At 37.1% G+C, this 17726-nt stretch overlaps 1 protein-coding gene across 1 annotated transcript; it reads right to left on the bottom strand.

Annotated features, from left to right (window-relative positions):
* Window positions 1–1788: 1788 nt before the first annotated feature.
* Window positions 1789–4621, bottom strand: LOC134650167 (juvenile hormone esterase-like). Its single transcript, XM_063505023.1, has 3 exons — window positions 4421–4621; window positions 2233–3524; window positions 1789–1960 (listed from the first exon to the last, which is right to left on the bottom strand). The coding sequence occupies exons 1-3, from the start codon at window positions 4604–4606 to the stop codon at window positions 1789–1791; spliced, it is 1650 nt and encodes a 549-aa protein (XP_063361093.1). The 5' UTR covers window positions 4607–4621.
* Window positions 4622–17726: the final 13105 nt, after the last annotated feature.

Here is a 17726-nt window from a genome sequence, read left to right as displayed (position 1 = left end):
GCCATTCCTCTCCCGTATCTAATCGATCTATCTATCTATCTAATACCTTTAAACGAGCAGTTCTTGTTTATATATATATATATTTCGGGGATCTCGGAAACGGCTCTAACGATTTCGATGAAATTTGCTATATGGGGGTTTTCGGGGGCGAAAAATCGATCTAGCTAGGTCTTATCTCTGGGAAAACGCTCATTTTCGAGTTTTTATATGTTTTCCGAGCGAAGCTCGGTCACCCAGATATTAATTTATAAATTATTGTAGGCTATGTTTGAACATGAGATGTGCTGACAATGCCGGCTGTAGAACGATCTATCTATCTAATACCTTTAAACGAGCAATTCTTGTTTATATATATACAGGTGGCGCATTCAGATCGGTCAGTATGGGAAAATCTGAAACTATAAGACATACGACGATCTCTTCTTAGGAACCATGTCATCGATTTTAGTAACAAGAAAAACTGCATTCATACATTTAAAAAAAATGTGTACTCAGCTCGGGAATCGAACCCGGACGTTTTGAAAAAAAAAATCTAAAATTATTTCTATTTAGATATCGATTGTGTAGGTCTTAAGCAGTAAATGTTACTATGAAACATGATGTCTGAAATGCATTGTTTTCATATCCTTTAATTTATTTTAGTATGTTTTCGAAATGGCCACCATTTTTTTCAATACATTTTACATAAAAAAAATTTAAATGTATGAATGCAGTTTTTCTTGTTACTAAAATCGATGACATGGTTCCTAAGAAGAGATCGTCGTATGTCTTATAGTTTCAGATTTTCCCATACTGACCGATCGCCACCCTGTATATATGTATATTTCGGGGATCTCAGAAACGGCTCTAACGATTTCGATGAAATTTACTATAGGGGGGTTTTCGGGGGCGAGAAATCGATCTAGCTAGGTCTTATCTCTGGGAAAACGCGCATTTTCGAGTTTTTATATGTTTTCCGAGCGAAGCTCGGTCACCTAGATATTTTTTTGTAAACCACGACATTATTTTAGGCATTAGTGCAAAATAAATTCAACCGCTGTGGTCACTACAAAGAGTAAAGTAAGTATATGGTCACTATCAACGATTATGAAAACCTTTGATATAATGTTCTAGTTCTGTATTTAACCCTTAAATGCATGATTTTTTCTTTTTGCCCGAAATTAATATGTGTTACGAAATTGTTTGCTGATTATGGGAAAAATGGTAAAAAAATTATAACATCGATTTTCACTGGGAAATCAGTGTTTGAAGTTGCATAGGTTAAATCATATTTATGTAAATATATAATTTTCAGTAAGAGATATATGATAAATCCTACACACTATGTTTTTAAATATAAAATAATTACAAAACCCAAAAAAACATCCAATATCACATACTAAAAATCATCAAATTCTGGATTTTTTCAAATTTTCTGACATTTCGTATTAAAACGAATGTAATTTTTATAATTTAAAATATTGCGTAAATTTATATAAAAAATCGGAAAGCGGATTAGTTTTTCTTATGATATCACTCTTAATATCATTATAAATAGTCCCAATTTTTAATAAATCTTTAATTCTTTGTAATGTACGCTGCATCGTACACCATGCATTTAAGGGCTAAAATGGGTGCGGCGCACCAAGGTCGCGGTGCGGTGCGATAGTGTGTTACGACTTTTAACCTGAACCCCTGTGTTCCGTTATTTAGGTTTAATTGTTGAAATTATTAAGGAAACCGAAATCAGGTAACGTTATTTATTGTATTACATTTTTTATTATAATTACAACGTAGCCTAATTACTAATTATGTACTTAAATCTGTCTCATTGTAGATTTTCCTCCAGAAATCAATGCGGTCTGGATTCGGCAAAGAGTCCACAGTAAGATTCTTATCTATTATAATATATCTCAGATTTGTGTCGTCGCTAGCTTGCCAATCTATGTCCAGTGCCGAGGATTTTAACGAAGTAGGGTTTCTGAAAAACAATGTTTATGGTCAGTAGGTGTTTTTAATAAACAGCAGACGAAAACGAACAAATGAAGGCGCCGCTGGTACTGCACGAATATTGTTAGGTACCTATAGGGCTATAGTATAAGTACAGTGTCAGCGGACTACAACTCAAGAACCTGAAGAACCGTACCTAGGATTAGGTTTTCCGGTTCTTCTCTTTAAACGTAGTAAAAGTTTAGGCAAGCTGGAGCGAATCGAGTTCTACATATAGAAGTTCCGCAACCGTAAGTTACTTACCCGAACTTGGCAAAATTTGTCCACATACTAGTCATTCTCTCAACTATCTTTGCGTCATTTGCTTTCAAAGGCAAAGGCCAATAAATGGCCGGATTGAACAAATAGAACAGTTCGTCGCCATGGGCCGCCCCCTTCAGATCCTTCAGGCCCAACAAGATCTTCGCCAAGTTTCTGTAAGAATCGTACTTGAAGTAATAATTGTAGATAGGCAAATGATTGTGATTCAGGAAGTACTCGGTTATAGCCACTGATGGGTAATGGAACATCACATCAGATATTAGATCTATTAAATTATTCACTGAACTATTATTAATAGTATCATTTCCGAAGTAAAATGTCTTGATTTTGTTTGCAGTATCTTTTCTCTCTTTAATACTTGAAAAATACATGTTATCAGGCAAAAGAGCAGCAAAGTTATCATTTAAACTTTGATACACTTTCTTGTTTAATTGTGTCACGTATAGAATGCCTTCCTTATTGTTATAACCAATGATCATAGATACTTTATTGTACTTCCCCGATTCAAGTATGTCTTGAGGATTCATGAACAGGAATGGCTTGTTGTTGACCCCCTGCTTTTCAATGCACGGTCTAAAGACATATTTTGATAGAAGATTTGAGGAGGTGACTGATGCGCTTGCAATTAAAATATCGTTTTTCGTGGAATTTTTGAAAATCCTCAATAGATCAAACGGGTTTTTCGTGTTGTAGCCCATATTGACAGCAACTAATGATGCTCGCTCTATTGGATCATTTGGCAGAGCGAAAGGCGATAGAGCTGAGGCGCTTTGCATGATAGCTCTTCGGAACAGGCCTTTAGCTGCGGGTGATAATATCAAATAGCTGACTGATGATGACCCTGCACTCTCACCGAAAATAGTTACTAAGTCTGGGTTGCCGCCAAAATACCTAATATTATCCCTGACCCACTTAAGTGCAGCCACTTGATCTTTCAATCCTGCGTTTCCCGGCGCACCCTTTATTCTGAGGCACAGAAAACCGAAGGGGCCTAGCCGGTAGTTGACAGTGACGACGATAACTCCTTTTTTCGCGAGCGGTTGAGGGTTGTAGAGATAGGCGCTACTGCTGCCAGTCTTGTAGCCGCCGCCGTGAATGAACACCATGACGGGATAAAGTCGCTTATAGCTGACCTGGCCGGGGGTGTACACGTTCAGGATCAGGCAGTCTTCAACACCCACGGGCAGCTGTAGACGGTCGTGGTATTGGGCGCAAACGACGCTGGTCTCGGACGCGTTGAATACGCCCAGCCAGCGCGGTGGAGGGCCTGCCTCCTATAATAAAACCATAGAAAGAATAGATAAATAAAAACAAATCATAAATATAATAGCTATTCACATAAGTAGGTACATTTATTTTACCCACTTTAAGTCACAATGATTATTTTTATTTGTTTGGGCCTTCCCAAACAAATAAAAATAATTGACCCAAAAACCAAAAGTAATCATCATCATCATCATATCAGCCCTTTATCGCCCACTGCTGAGCATAGGCCTCTCTTCTAGTACGCCACTTGTCCCGGTCCTAAGCTAATCTCATCCAGAAGTGACCCGCAATCTTACGGATGTCGTCCACCCAACGAGCCAACGGACGCCAGGCGCTTAATCTGTCATCTGAAAACTGCCACCATTCTGTTAACATTTTAGTCCACCGGCCATCACTCTGCCTAGCAACATGTCCTGTCCAACTCCATTTTAGTTTGGTAATGACGCAATCCACGTCTTGCACCTTGGTGCGGCGACGGATCTCGACATTCCTTACTCGATCTTGAAGCTCGATACCGAGCAATGGCGCGCTCCATGGCTCTCTGTGCTACGCGGATTTTATGCACAGCCGCCTTAGTGAGCGTCCATGTCTCGGCACCGTAGGTCATGGTGGGTGGGTCAAAAGTAATGCCATGACATTTTGTAAACTGTTTCATTTGAGATTTTCTATTAATATTGCACTTAACTTGTGTTGCCTTCATTTACTAGTGGTTAAAATGGTTATTTTTGATTTCAGTATAAAACGCAACGTAACGTAACGTCAACGTAAGCGCATCCAAGCAAAGGCGACCTACCTAATATGTATTATTTAAAATCAGCGTCAAGTTGGCATCCTAGAGGGTAAAATTGACTTTTACGCACTGGTTTCAACTATGAAAGAAAGCGTTTTCCTTTCACTCCATTACCTGGAATCTGTCATCCACCGTACCATACGGTATTCCCAAATATTGCCAATAGCCCTTTTTCATCTCCAAACCAATCAGTTTCCCTTGAGATATTTGTAGCACTGGCGTATTTTCCGCAGCTCCATGTATTTGGACTATTTGGAGCACGAACACTTCCACTACACATATCACTAGGAGTCGGGTCATGGCTAGGCGAGATTAAACTTTTCGACTCTTGTGCTTCTGCTGTTGTGATCACATTGACTAACTTTAACGACACGCGACATTCTTTCTTATAGGATTCTGTTCGTGCCAATAATCGATTCCATTGTTGTATCTAGGCAGTTACATTGTAACCTACAGCTAAGTCCGAGATCACGGGGACAACGCCGTCCTCGAAACGTCGGAGGTAAATCTTAAAACTTAGATACGCGATTAAGTCCCGTTGTATAATTTAATAATCTACAGCTAAGTGTTATTTATTGCAAATATGTATTGCGATATTTTTGCGTAGTGGTTAAAATAGGCCTTAATGTTAATATTTACCTAGTTATTACCTAACCCCCGAGGAAAAAAGGGGTGTTATAAATTTGACCGCTGTGTGTACCTATGTGTGTCTGTCTGTGGTACTTTAGCTCTTAAACGGGAGAACCGATTTGGATTCAGTTTTTTTTAAAATTTGAAAGCTTGTTTCCTAGTTGTGGTTCTTATACATGTTAAGGTTAATAACCCGCTAACGTAAAATAAATACGTATACAAATATTCACTTCTTCGAGAAATGGTTTTTAAGACCCCTATTCTTTTGGGCAGCCCTATTGTCTTCGTGATAAAGTTATCCTAAGTTTACGCAAGTAACTGAGTGTATATAAATATTTTTTTTTCACCACCTTGCTGGCGTTATTGATATAACTTACTCGTAGTTAACCAACGTTAACACGAGTATGTAACGTTAACGTACCAAATAACAGCTTTTAGTAAGGTCCTGATGATCACTGAGGTAAGCCACGGATGGGCAGGGTTGCTAGTTGCCCTCGGAACTCTAAAAATCCCCTTCGGCCGTGTACGTAACCGACCTTTCGTAACTGGTAACGAAGGAAGAAAAAATGATCTTTGTACGATACTGGTTTCGAATAAAGATCATTTTTTTCTCGTACGTAATCAGTCACCATCTTTCGAAGGTGGTTCGTAACCAGTTACATAGTAAGAATTAATTTTCTTCATACGATCCTTCGCCTAGACTAAGTAAGGACTAGATTACATAACGAAACTGACTGACTGACTGACATATGAACGCACAGCCCAAACTGCTAGTTCTAGAGATTCCAAATTTGGCACGTAGGTTCCTTATAAGGTCTAGGGGTGCACTAAGAAAGGATGTTTCAAAATTCACCCCCTAAGGGGGTGAAATGGGGGTTCAAAGTTTGTTTGGGGAAAACCTCATTTTTTAGTAGTCTTAGTACGCCGGCGAAGCCGCGGGAAAAAACTAGTTAATTACAAAGAAAGGCTTAATAGATCTATATTATCATTTAATTATAATTTGGTGCACCTAGTACACTAGCAACTGTATAATGAATTAAAATAATTGCTTGGCGCATAATGTAATGATCCGTTTAAGGGCATAATTTAGTATCGTATTCCCGATTTAGGATCAACTCGTCACACCAAAATTTTGTTCTAACCGGTCATACTGCAGAAAGCAATAATATTTGTTTCAACCCGTCACAAGTAAATTTAGTTCTATTAAGTCACATAGGAATTTTGTAGCTATTGATGATTAAAACATTTTGACTCAGTTACGTATGAGGAATAGATAGTCTTTTTTCGTAATTTCAAATAGAAAATTTCTTCTCTCGTAACTATGGTTACGTACGAAGAAAAAATAATCTTTATTCGAAACCAGTATCGTACAAAGATCATTTTTTCTTCCTTCGTTACCAGTTACGAAAGGTCGGTTACGTACACGGCCGAAGGGTAAAAATCATCGGCTCATGGATGCCTGTCATGGAAAAAAACGATTGATTCTAGGTTTGTGATTATCATGAAGTAGGTACGTACGAGTAGGTACATAAATGATCATTGGAATGATCGAAACAATGCAATGCAACAGAGAAGTTCGCAGAGTTGTCATATGAGTATTAACCACTAAAGGACGACTCACGCTAGACCGGGCCGGACCCGGACCGAGGCGTCTGACATGTCATTTTCTATGACGGCGGGTCTCTATTGTTTCCCAAATCGTTTTAAGCCATAATGTACTTATTGTTTGCCCGCATTTTCGTTAGTCATAATTCATTTGGTTCAGAAACGCGTCACTTTTCAGGATTGCCATAAAACATTTTTAATTTAACCTAACGAAAATCCTGAAATGTTATCGGTTTCAGTTTTATGAGTAATGAATCATTCATTACTAGTGATAATATGACAAACAATACATTATGAGTATTATGACTTAAATTTTATGGGAAACAACGGGACCCCCTATGACGGCTGATCGGTGATCACATGGTGCTTTCCATGGAAAACGAAGCGCCAGAAGCTCCGGGCCGGCCTGGTCTAGCGTTAGTCATTCTTAAAACTGAAATGGTTTTGCATTGAATTTTGCACTAGGTAAGTACGTATTAGCAAGTATTAGGTACTACTCGAATTACTTACCATATATGATTAGATGTATGTGGCCGCGGTAGGCCTAAGAAGTGCCGGCTGGACGTCGTGATAGGGGGCATGGAAGAGAACAATCTCATTCCTGAGGATGCCGAACACCGGGCAAAGCGGAGAAGAAGATTGAGTAGGAAAGCGGATCCTGGCGTTAGGCCGGAAAAACACTAGGTTGAAGACAGCTCAGCCGGCCTAGCCAAGGTTACAATCGCTATCGCTTCGACAACGAAACGCTTTGTGTCTCTCTATCACTCTTCCATATTAGTGTGACAGTGACAGTTGCGTTTCGATCGCTACGAAGCGTAAGCGATTGGCGTCTTGGCTACGCGGCCAGTTCTCGCTCATAGGCATATATAATGCAGTCGCTGTGGCCGAAATAGGCCAGGAGAAGAGAGAGAGAGAAGTTGAAGAAGATACGATTAGATGTAAAAAGTGCTACTTTACTATTGACCTTTGATTTTCGTCTCTGAAATTTATGTAAAAAAACGACTACTAAACTATTATTATCCACAGAAGAGAAAACTGTTTTTGGAATCTGAGAATGGAAATTTAAAACGCAAGTCACCCATCATCACCTTGAGTCTTGAGTGTATTATTTGAAAATATAATTTTATGATCAGTATTAATGTAAGTCCAGCAACAGGCAAGTCCTAGTGTGGGAACCAGCTCTGTATGATAATGTGAATAAGTTGTGTAAATAAATAAATAAGTGGATTTTAATAGAGTCACGTCTAAAATATCGATACGGACAAAGTGCCAAAAACATGTATACACGACGCATATATTTGGAAATTAAACGAACTTACCTGTAAGTGAAGTTCATTTCAATTATATTAGCTGCACAAACTTCGAAATGATAATTTTAACTTGTAGTACGCGCTTTATCATGTAGCCTGTTCCATGAATGTTACAGAGAGGCAAAGCCAAAATTAAAAATATGTATCTGATTTATGAACTTAACTCCTACGTTGAACGGTTCCCGCGCTGTCAGCTGTCAAATGTCATTTAGTTTAGAGTAACAAGCCAAGACATAACACTTTCACTGCCAGTAGCCCGCTAGGGTTCTCTATTCTTAGGTACTTATCGCTACAAAGCGGAAAAAACATATGGTATCCGCTATGCTTGTAGCTCACGCTGGCAGTGAATATGCCAATTGATGGAATAACTTGGCCCCCAATTCAGCAAAGCCAATATTACCATAACTTTGACAGGGATTATAGGTAGGTACACGAATCCCTGGTTGTCTCAGGACAACGTGGGTACTGGGTGGGATGGGTTATCATTTCGAAGTTTGTGCAGCTAATATAATTGAAATGAACTTCACTTACAGGTAAGTTCGTTTAATTTCCAATTATTATTACGCTGCACAAACTTCTTCAATGATAATTTTAACTTGTAGATGTTTAGAGATAAGTATTCAAAGTTTGATTTGGCTTTGTATGGGAACAATGAAATCATTGATTAATGATTAACAATGATTTATTATTTCATTTTAAATTAGGTACCTTTTTAGTTATCATTAACTGTTTTCAGAATATATGTAGGTATATTTAGTTTATAACATTATTTAGAGATCTAGTGATATCATTTCATCAAACTGTCTATCGTATAGTACCTATAGATAGTTGAAACCAAAATAATTTGATCCTTATTTATTAATAGCACACATCTGCGAAGAAATTCAAAGGTGTATGTGAAGTCCCCAATCCGCATTGGGCTAGCGTGGGGACTATAGCCCGAGCCCTCTCGCGAATGAGAGGAGGCCTGTGCCCAGCAGTGGGACGTATAAAGGCTGATTTTTTTTTTTTTTTTTTTTTTTTATATTATTATTTATTAATAGGTACTTAAGTATTTTCATTTATACCACCAAATACCACATAAAACCTAATTATTATAGGAATATCAAAGAAATCAAAGGATAGCATGAGATGCAATTATTGGCGAATACAACAACTATAAGCAACTCTTGGCAGTGTGTTGCTGGTTACACCTTTAAGTAACACTTATTTTCTCATTTATCATAGTAAGGATTTACCAAAATTATTGGATGGAACCATGATTATGAAATTGAGAAAAACCATTACAAGAATCACTCCCCCTTGATGTTTTTCTTCCACCAATATTAACTCCTAAACGATTTACGGTTGACACAACACATAACAGGTTAAATAGGTGGTGAAAATAAAAATATATCAATACAAATCTTTAAGAGTTGAAAGTAATTTTTTACTTTTTCTTAATCCTGTAATGAATGATTTTCATTAGTTGGTGACATGGTTAATAAATAATTTAAGACCGATTAAGGGTACTAGGACACACTTTATGGCTGAGTTTAGTGTAATCGAAAAAACGTTCTTCATAAAGTGTTCAATGCTATCATTTGAGGAGAGCCTATTCCCCAATAAAATCACAAGAGCAGATTTACAATTATTTACACATCTATACCTAGCTCCCTCATTACATAAGTAATTCTATTAAAACGGCAAGCACTTCTGAAACAGATGCCATAAAATAATTAATGTAATTAATTTTTACATAACATACACCAGAATTTCAAGTGTGTGTATGTGTGTGTGCTTGACGGTGTTGGGCGCAAGGGATTACACCGTACTGTACTCCTTTCTCCTCTTCTCCTTCAGTGATGGCTGGTGGCACTTCCTGGATAACACTGGGGTAACCAGGATAATACGCTGTTGAAACTTGAAACCAGTTAATAAAATATGTTTTATAAATGAGAGCTGGGGCGCAAATCCATACAATTATATGTACATATGCATATAAATATTTTGTAAACTGAGTAGTTACAATGACTGAGCCTTGATGCCTTCTACTTTCCCTAATTTTTAATACCTTATATTTCGTTTCAGTTGGAAGGAGAACATAGATAAAATATTTTTTGCAAAAGCATCTACTTATGTAGAAAAAACATCTGGGTTACTTCACCAGGATGTTTGTATAATAACCAATAACTCGGTAGGTATATGGATTTCCAAAATGTTGTAAGAAATTTCAAATTTAATTTTCGTTTAATCTGAAATCTTACATTATTTTCTCTCAATCAGCTTATGACACTTAAAGCACATATAGCATTTAAGTAGAATATTGTAATGTCTCTTTTCACACCACTGCTAACGTTCCTAGACATAAAAATACTGTATTTCATTTTACCGGTTTATTAATAATTGCGATAGCTGTGTTGTCTTCTCTCAGATGTATCTCAGTGTGGTAAACCGGAAAAGAGGGTCTTTAAATATAAACAAGACCACCATAACCTGAACAAAATTAATGTACCTAATGCATTCTATTAGGCTCATTTAATAATTTCCACACGGGTGTATGTATTACTGTAAGTACTTAAATATCTGCAAAAAATATATATTTATAACCCTTTATTTTAATTAGCCACCAAATTATGTCACACTAGGTGATATATTGGCATTGTATTTCTTTAAAATATACGAAATTCAGTATAGGTACTTTTATCTATTCAGCTCTTTAAATACACATATAACCATATTTATTAGCCAAACTTGTAGCTATAGGTACAACAACCCATTTATATGAGCAAAGTTCATTAAAACTAATAAGGACTTTATCTGTTGTTTAAGTTTGTATTTGTCCTTATCGGCTAAAGAAATAATTCTAGTATTACCCAGCTTTCTGAGGTAAGTACTAAGGATCTAGTTTCATTTGATTATAGCTCCATATAGGTAATGGTATCAAGACTAATTAAGTGTATCTTGTATATGTATGCACCTACATAGTATAAAAAAAAACATTTATAATAATGAGCTTCAACAATAGATATATAATCTAAACAATTGCTCATTATGTGACCTCTAGATCTTAGACACTTCGTGAAAGGTCTAACACATATCGACACCTAGTCTAATTGTCTAATAAAAGGACTTATGTCATTACTTAATTAGTTTCATAACAGTTCCAATTCCCTGTTGACTTAAACTGCTTAGTTGCAATAAATTTACTTCTTAAATATATAGGTATCTGTATTTATTTCTCTTAGGATTTGGTAGAGAAAATATTAAAGTCAATATTAAACTGTATAAGGTGTAGGTACATTATTTTATAAGAACATCATAGGCATGTACACACAGTATATAGTTTTCTAGTATTTGACTATCAATTTCACAGAGTTGATCATATTTCGGAATATCTGTTGGCACAGACAAAAATTTTAATTTTGTATGACAAAATCCTTGTAAATATGATGTCACTGCAATTAAAGAAGTGTATTTAAATAAACCACAGCTTTTGAGAATTTGTTCTAAATGAACACAGGCTGTTGTAATGTCACTTGAGTGCGACCACATTGTGACTGCAGAGAGGAAAATGTTGCTCCGCCTCCTTATCGCTGCTTTTGACCAGGGGTTTTGTATGTTGTGATGTTAAATGAATACTTTATTATATAAAACAAATACAAGTAACAGCAAAACATACATTGGAAAATATGATTGATAATTGAGCCCTTGAAGTAGAAGTACCAGGCCGTAAGCCATTAGTTTATCTGCTAGATTTTCTTATAATATCACTTGTCGACAGCATGTTGTAAAGTAATCTCTAATGCCATTTATTGTGCTTTAGTATTTACAGGACCGCTGCTTTAGCGAAGATTCTCAGTGATAATAATCACACAAAAGAAAGTCAAGTCACTTAAAAGCGACAGCCGGTTGCAGCACAAAATTGATTGCGAGCTAAATCATCACAGTTAGCAAACAAATACTTAGCCTTGTTCCTCACCGACAAGCATCTCACCAGCCGCAGTTCAAGTCGCTGGGCTCATCTTCAAAGCACCAATAAAATTTTACAGCGCAGATTATTTTTGCATAATCTTGTTTGGGTCATACTGGTTTTGTAATGTTCTTAATTATACATCTGAAAACAAACAACTCACCTACTTGAAGATGAGTACATATCAAGAGACGGCCTAATTTTGCATACCACATTGATTAACTCATGGGGCCACAAAACCCAGTTCTAGCAAGACTTGCCATTGGCAGGTAGGATATGAGCCATATCTCAGTGCTGTTAGTAAGGAATAAGTGACAACACCACAATGTCCCAAAGATACTGGCATTGAATGCACCTAGTATTAGTATGTGAAAGATTGCCAAGTCCAAATATCATCAGAGATACCTAGGTTAGTACTCCAAAAAGCTTAGTATAGCCATTTTGCAAACAGATGCACCTAGAATAGTGCTCCAGAATGCAGTGCACAGCTCAGTCACCATGTGCAGTTAGCAGACAGACACACCTATAATAGTGGCCCAGAATGCACAGTGCACAGCACAACCACCGTGTGCAGTTAGCAGACAGATGCACCTAGAATAGTGCTCCAGAATGCACAGTGCACAGCACAACCACCGTGTGCGGTTAGCAGACAGATGCACCTAGAATAGTGCTCCAGATTGCACAGTGCACAGCACAACCACCGTGTGCAGTTAGCAGACAGATGCACCTAGAATAGTGCTCCAGAATGCAGTGCACAGCTCAGTCACCATGTGCAGTTAGCAGACAAACACACCTATAATAGTGGCCCAGGATGCACAGTGCACAGCACAACCACCGTGTGCAGTTAGCAGACAGATGCACCTAGAATAGTGCTCCAGATTGCACAGTGCACAGCACAACCACCGTGTGCAGTTAGCAGACAGATGCACCTAGAATAGTGCTCCAGATTGCACAGTGCACAGCACAACCACCGTGTGCAGTTAGCAGACAGATGCACCTAGAATAGTGCTCCAGAATGCAGTGCACAGCTCAGTCACCATGTGCAGTTAGCGGACAGATATACACCTAGCTAGAATAGAGGTAGCACAAACGTCGAAAATCATGAACAAATAAGCACTTGATATTGGTCCACTGTATTTCTTACTTTGCGTTTATTTCACTTTCGGAATTTTAGATATGAATTAACATTCGGTCGCTGGCGAGCGAGGACGGCACAGATTGCTTTTAAACGCCACGCGAAAATCGCTTTTTTCTCTACGCCGCTGGCGGAGATGGAGATGATGATGCATACCTAAAATAAAAAGTAGGTACCTACGTCCATGGCCTGCTAGATTCTTATTTTGGTATGCAACAAGTCCGGGTGGATAGTCATGCTATCCACGAAACGACGCCGCCTTTGACCTTGGTCGCGAAAGTAGCATTTTCTTCTTCAATCTTCTTGTATTTTCTTCCAATTTTGTAATTGGTCGGACTGTCGTACACTAATATTTAATTTTTTCACATATTTAATATATATTTACTATTATTTTCTGTAAAAAAGTTATATTTTATTAGGCCCTAATGGTCTAGGCTAACATGAATAAACACAATGACATTTGACAGCTGACAGCGCGGGAACCGTTCAACGTAGGAGTTAAGTTCATAAATCAGATACATATTTTTAATTTTGGCTTTGCCTCTCTGTAACATTCATGGAACAGGCTACATGATAAAGCGCGTACTACAAGTTAAAATTATCATTGAAGAAGTTTGTGCAGCGTAATAATAATTTAAGGTAGTGCATACTTTTGGCACTTATTGTCCGTATCGATCATTTTAGACGCGACTGTACATGTACCTTACCTAGATATAATATGTAATAACTTAAGTAGTAATAACACTAATCTGTCACAAAAGGAAAGCAGGCACCAGCAATTATAAAACTGGTTAGTCGTAGGCATTTTTTTTAATTATTAAAAGACAAAAGAAAAAATAAACTGAACCTACAATTTTAGGTAGGTATGAACGAATTTTTTAGATATTATGTTTAATCATTGAAACACATTCATTGTTTACACGACGACGTTACTACCTATTTACCCATAATAAGGATAGCTTTGTTACTTAACCGCGCGTAATTGATTGTTAATTGTTCTCAGTGCCATTAACGCATTTTAGGGTTACTTAAAAATCAGGAAAACCGAAATCGTAAACATACACGGTTCTGCATCATCATCTATGGATTATACCAAAAGAAACATTCAGACTACCAGCGATAGGGAATTCAGACTTTAAAGCCATGCAGACGTTAGTAGCTAATACACAGTCAGCAATAGGTAGTATTTTAGCTTTGCATACACATATTTATATGCAGGGAAAAGGTACTCCTTTTCTGTGCAACTGACTGTACATACACATAACATATCGTAAAAGTATAAAACTTTGCCCTTTAACATAACTAAGTGAAATAACTTAAAAGTAGTTACAAATACACTTTCTATCTGTATGTACTTTTACGGTACAGATTAGTTATAGATAATAGGTACGAGCGACCCGCCCCGGATGGCTTCGCACGTGTAGAACCTTAACAATAAATTATACACCCAAACCTTCCTCAAAAATCACTCTATTCATAGGTGAAAATCCGTTCAGTAGTTTTTGAGTTTAATGGAACATACAGACAGACGCAGCGTAGTGATTATTATTTTTGAACTGGTAATCATGGTAAGTAGGTACATCTTTTTTATTTCCTTGCATGATACGCTGTGAAACGGTATAACTAGCGGTTTGTGTAATTATATAGGTACATACGCGAAAAGGCAATTCCCAACACGGGCAGTTGGAAAAGCTCTCCTTAAAAGCTTAAAAATGCTTTCCTTGCCCACTTACAGCACAAATAACTATTTAAGAATAATATGTCATTAATTACGACGAGTTATTCTACTCCGTAACAGAACCCTTTACAGCGTTTACTAGAGTTGTATTTGTTTTCATTACGTTGTGATTTCATCTTTATTGTTAGAAAGCCTACAAAAGCAATCACAAACAGTTACCTACACACATTTTACACCGAATTATTGACAATAACGTTCGACGGGCCTATAGTTAAAGGAATAGCAATGTACCAGTAAGTGCATGTACATTAAATAATTATTTAATAATAATTACAACCTCAAAGTTGTAATCTGATTGCCATACAATTAAATAAATTACTTCATGATGATCATTTCTAAAAAAGCAATTCCACTTTTATTTATTGTTTTTTCTGTGAATTTTATGTTTTATCTACTTACAATTAGAATCAAGACCATTTGCTCATTTGTGTAAATTCCTGTGTAATTAATTAATGTTCAGCTATGCTCGTTGTCGTTATCATCCCTCATGATGAGAATCTCGTGAAAGCCGAGAAGGAAACATCCAGCAACTTGGCTCACGAGATAACCTTGAGTGTCAGGATGGTGGGTGACCTCCTTGATACCCGAGCAAGCGAAAGATTCCAAAATTGAACCACGAGCGTAGCGAGTGGTTCGAAAAATGGAATCTTGAGCGTTGCCAGGGTTTCAAAGCACGAGGGTTAAATACAATTTGCCCCCAAGTGAAACACAACATTTTTCACTACACCCACCCGAAGAAAATATTAACTGTAAAATATCAAACAAAATCAAAACCAAATTAATTATATTTAATATTTATTGATGATGGTATCCTGTTTCCCTCATCAGGGACATAGGGCTCTCAGAAGGGATTTCCATTTTCGCGGTCCAGCGCGGCCTCCTCCAGCTCCGCCCAGCCGAGGCCGACTGGTGCAGCCTCCTTTTCCACTGTGCGCCTCCAGGTGGTACGTGGGCGACCTGGCCCCCTTTTTCCGGGAACTTTCCAAGTCAGCCCTTGCTTGGATATATGTGGTTGTTTGGCCTTCGTAAAACATGACCTGCCCGGTCTTCGGCATCCTCAGGTGTGAGATTGATCGTCAGGTGTCAGGTTGATTGATTGTTGATTGTTGTGTTGATTGTTGATTACGTAAGAATGTAAAGAAAAAATTAATACATATTGGGTTTGGTTTCATTTTGATTGTCAAAGAAACAATTTTAGGAACGTTAATAAGAATTTGTACCCGCAGAGGTATTGAACATTTTTTTTTGGTATCTACCTAATAATCAACTTTGATTTCATTTTAAAGTTTTTCTTTATCGGCACTCGCGCGGATGCACGCGCTTTTTCAAAGTACAATCTTACTCGCAACTTGGGCATTTTTGTGATCTTGCGTTAGAACTATCAAGACGGGCTCCCACCCCCCTGTAAGAAAAAAAACCGGCCAAGTGCGAGTCGGACTCGCGTTCCAAGGGTTCCGTCCATTAAGTCCGACTCACGCTTGACTGCACATTTGTAATAGGTTTTCCTGTCATCTATAGGTAAAGAACTATTTTGTGTATTTTTTTTTAAATTTTAGAACCAGTAGTTTCGGAGATAAGGGGGGGGGGATGGCAATTTTTTGCCTATTTTCTTGAATAACTGCTAAATTATTTATCCTAAAATTATAAAAAAAAATATATTTGAGATTCTTATAATGAGCTCTTTCATTTGATATGTAACACGATATAGTTTGAAAAACTAAATTTTTAATTTTCTCATTTACCCCCCAAAAATGGCCTCCATATTTAAAATTCATTTATTTACGTTACAAATCCATCTTTGGGTCACAAACTTACATATGTGTGCCAAATTTCAACTTAATTGGTCCAGTAGTTTCGGAGAAAATAGGATGTGACAGACGGACGGACAGACAGACAGACAGACACACGAGTGATCCTATTAGGGTTCCGTTTTTTCCTTTTGAGGTACGGAACCCTAATAAGACATGGTCGCCCTCCAATCGCCTTACGTAATAAAATGAATGGCGCCTTGCCAGTTTCTTGGGACGCGCTAAATGTACTGGGCGAAATTAATAAATGATTATTATTACTTATACATGCCTATTCTATTGCAGATACGTGATTGCGGCTGGGATGGTATACGTCATGCTATGGATCACTAAGCATGTAAATGAAAACCTAAAGGAAGTTCCGAACCAAGAAAATATCGTCTTAGTTGCAACAACTCCTAAATAATGAATAAGTTCTCTATAGTATACGCTGTGTACAATTTTACTGTTTACATTTAATAAAATATTGAAGTTACAACTCTTAACCCTTAAATGCATGACTTTTAAAATATAAATAGTATAATGTTATATATTAATTAAAGAGGATGTATAACTAGATAAATAATATTGTAGCATCACACGTGATCAGTAATTAGTATTATTATATAGGTTTATGATAAAATTAATTACGTTCGATTAAAATTAACTCAGTAACGATGTGACAGTATGTATAAATCATTATATTTAATATGACATCATACTTTTTGACTTTGACTTCGAAAATTTCACATATGGCGGCTCCAAGGATTTTAAAACGACGGTATGCTACAAAAAGTCCTAAGCCTGGTTATCACAAGCATATACCGTGGAACATCGATAACACGAATCTCAACTTCTCAAGGGAAACGCCATAAATTTGTTGGTTACTTCTTAATGAGGTTTTTAAATATTTCGAGTTATGAAGGTTTTGTTTGGGCTTTGAAGGGAAGGGAATGGCATTTTATTGGATGTTAACGAGGATTTCGTCTTATAGAGGTTCGAGTTAGCGAGGCCGAGGTTCCACTGTAATAATATAATACAATACAATACAGTACCTCACACAGTTAACAATGGATGTACAGAATCAAATAAAGACAATTAAATAGAAGATAGGTAACAACTGGCTTATCGCTTAATAGCTATCTCTTCCAGACAACCTGCATTAATTAACTTATCTACTTATATATACGCTTATATAAGTATTTTTAGTTCGTAGGTAGATATGTAAGTTCCGAGGAAGTCATTGTCATTGGTAAGGGGGTT

The sequence above is a fragment of the Cydia amplana genome, chromosome 1 (assembly GCF_948474715.1).
Source record: "Cydia amplana chromosome 1, ilCydAmpl1.1, whole genome shotgun sequence".
Classification (NCBI taxonomy): domain Eukaryota; kingdom Metazoa; phylum Arthropoda; class Insecta; order Lepidoptera; family Tortricidae; genus Cydia; species Cydia amplana.
Note: the sequence above shows the minus strand (reverse complement) of the source record. Positions and strands in the feature narration are given on the sequence as shown.

What these genes read in the sequence shown, in the direction of transcription:
- LOC134650167 (XM_063505023.1), bottom strand. Translation starts at nt 4,606, where the DNA reads ATGACCCGACTCCTAGTGATATGTGTAGTGGAAGTGTTCGTGCTCCAA. An exon ending in CGGTGGATGACAGATTCCAG is followed by an intron (nt 3,525 to 4,420) that starts GTAATGGAGTGA and finishes GTTTTATTATAG; the next exon opens with GAGGCAGGCCCTCCACCGCG. An exon ending in ACAAATTTTGCCAAGTTCGG is followed by an intron (nt 1,961 to 2,232) that starts GTAAGTAACTTA and finishes ATTGTTTTTCAG; the next exon opens with AAACCCTACTTCGTTAAAAT.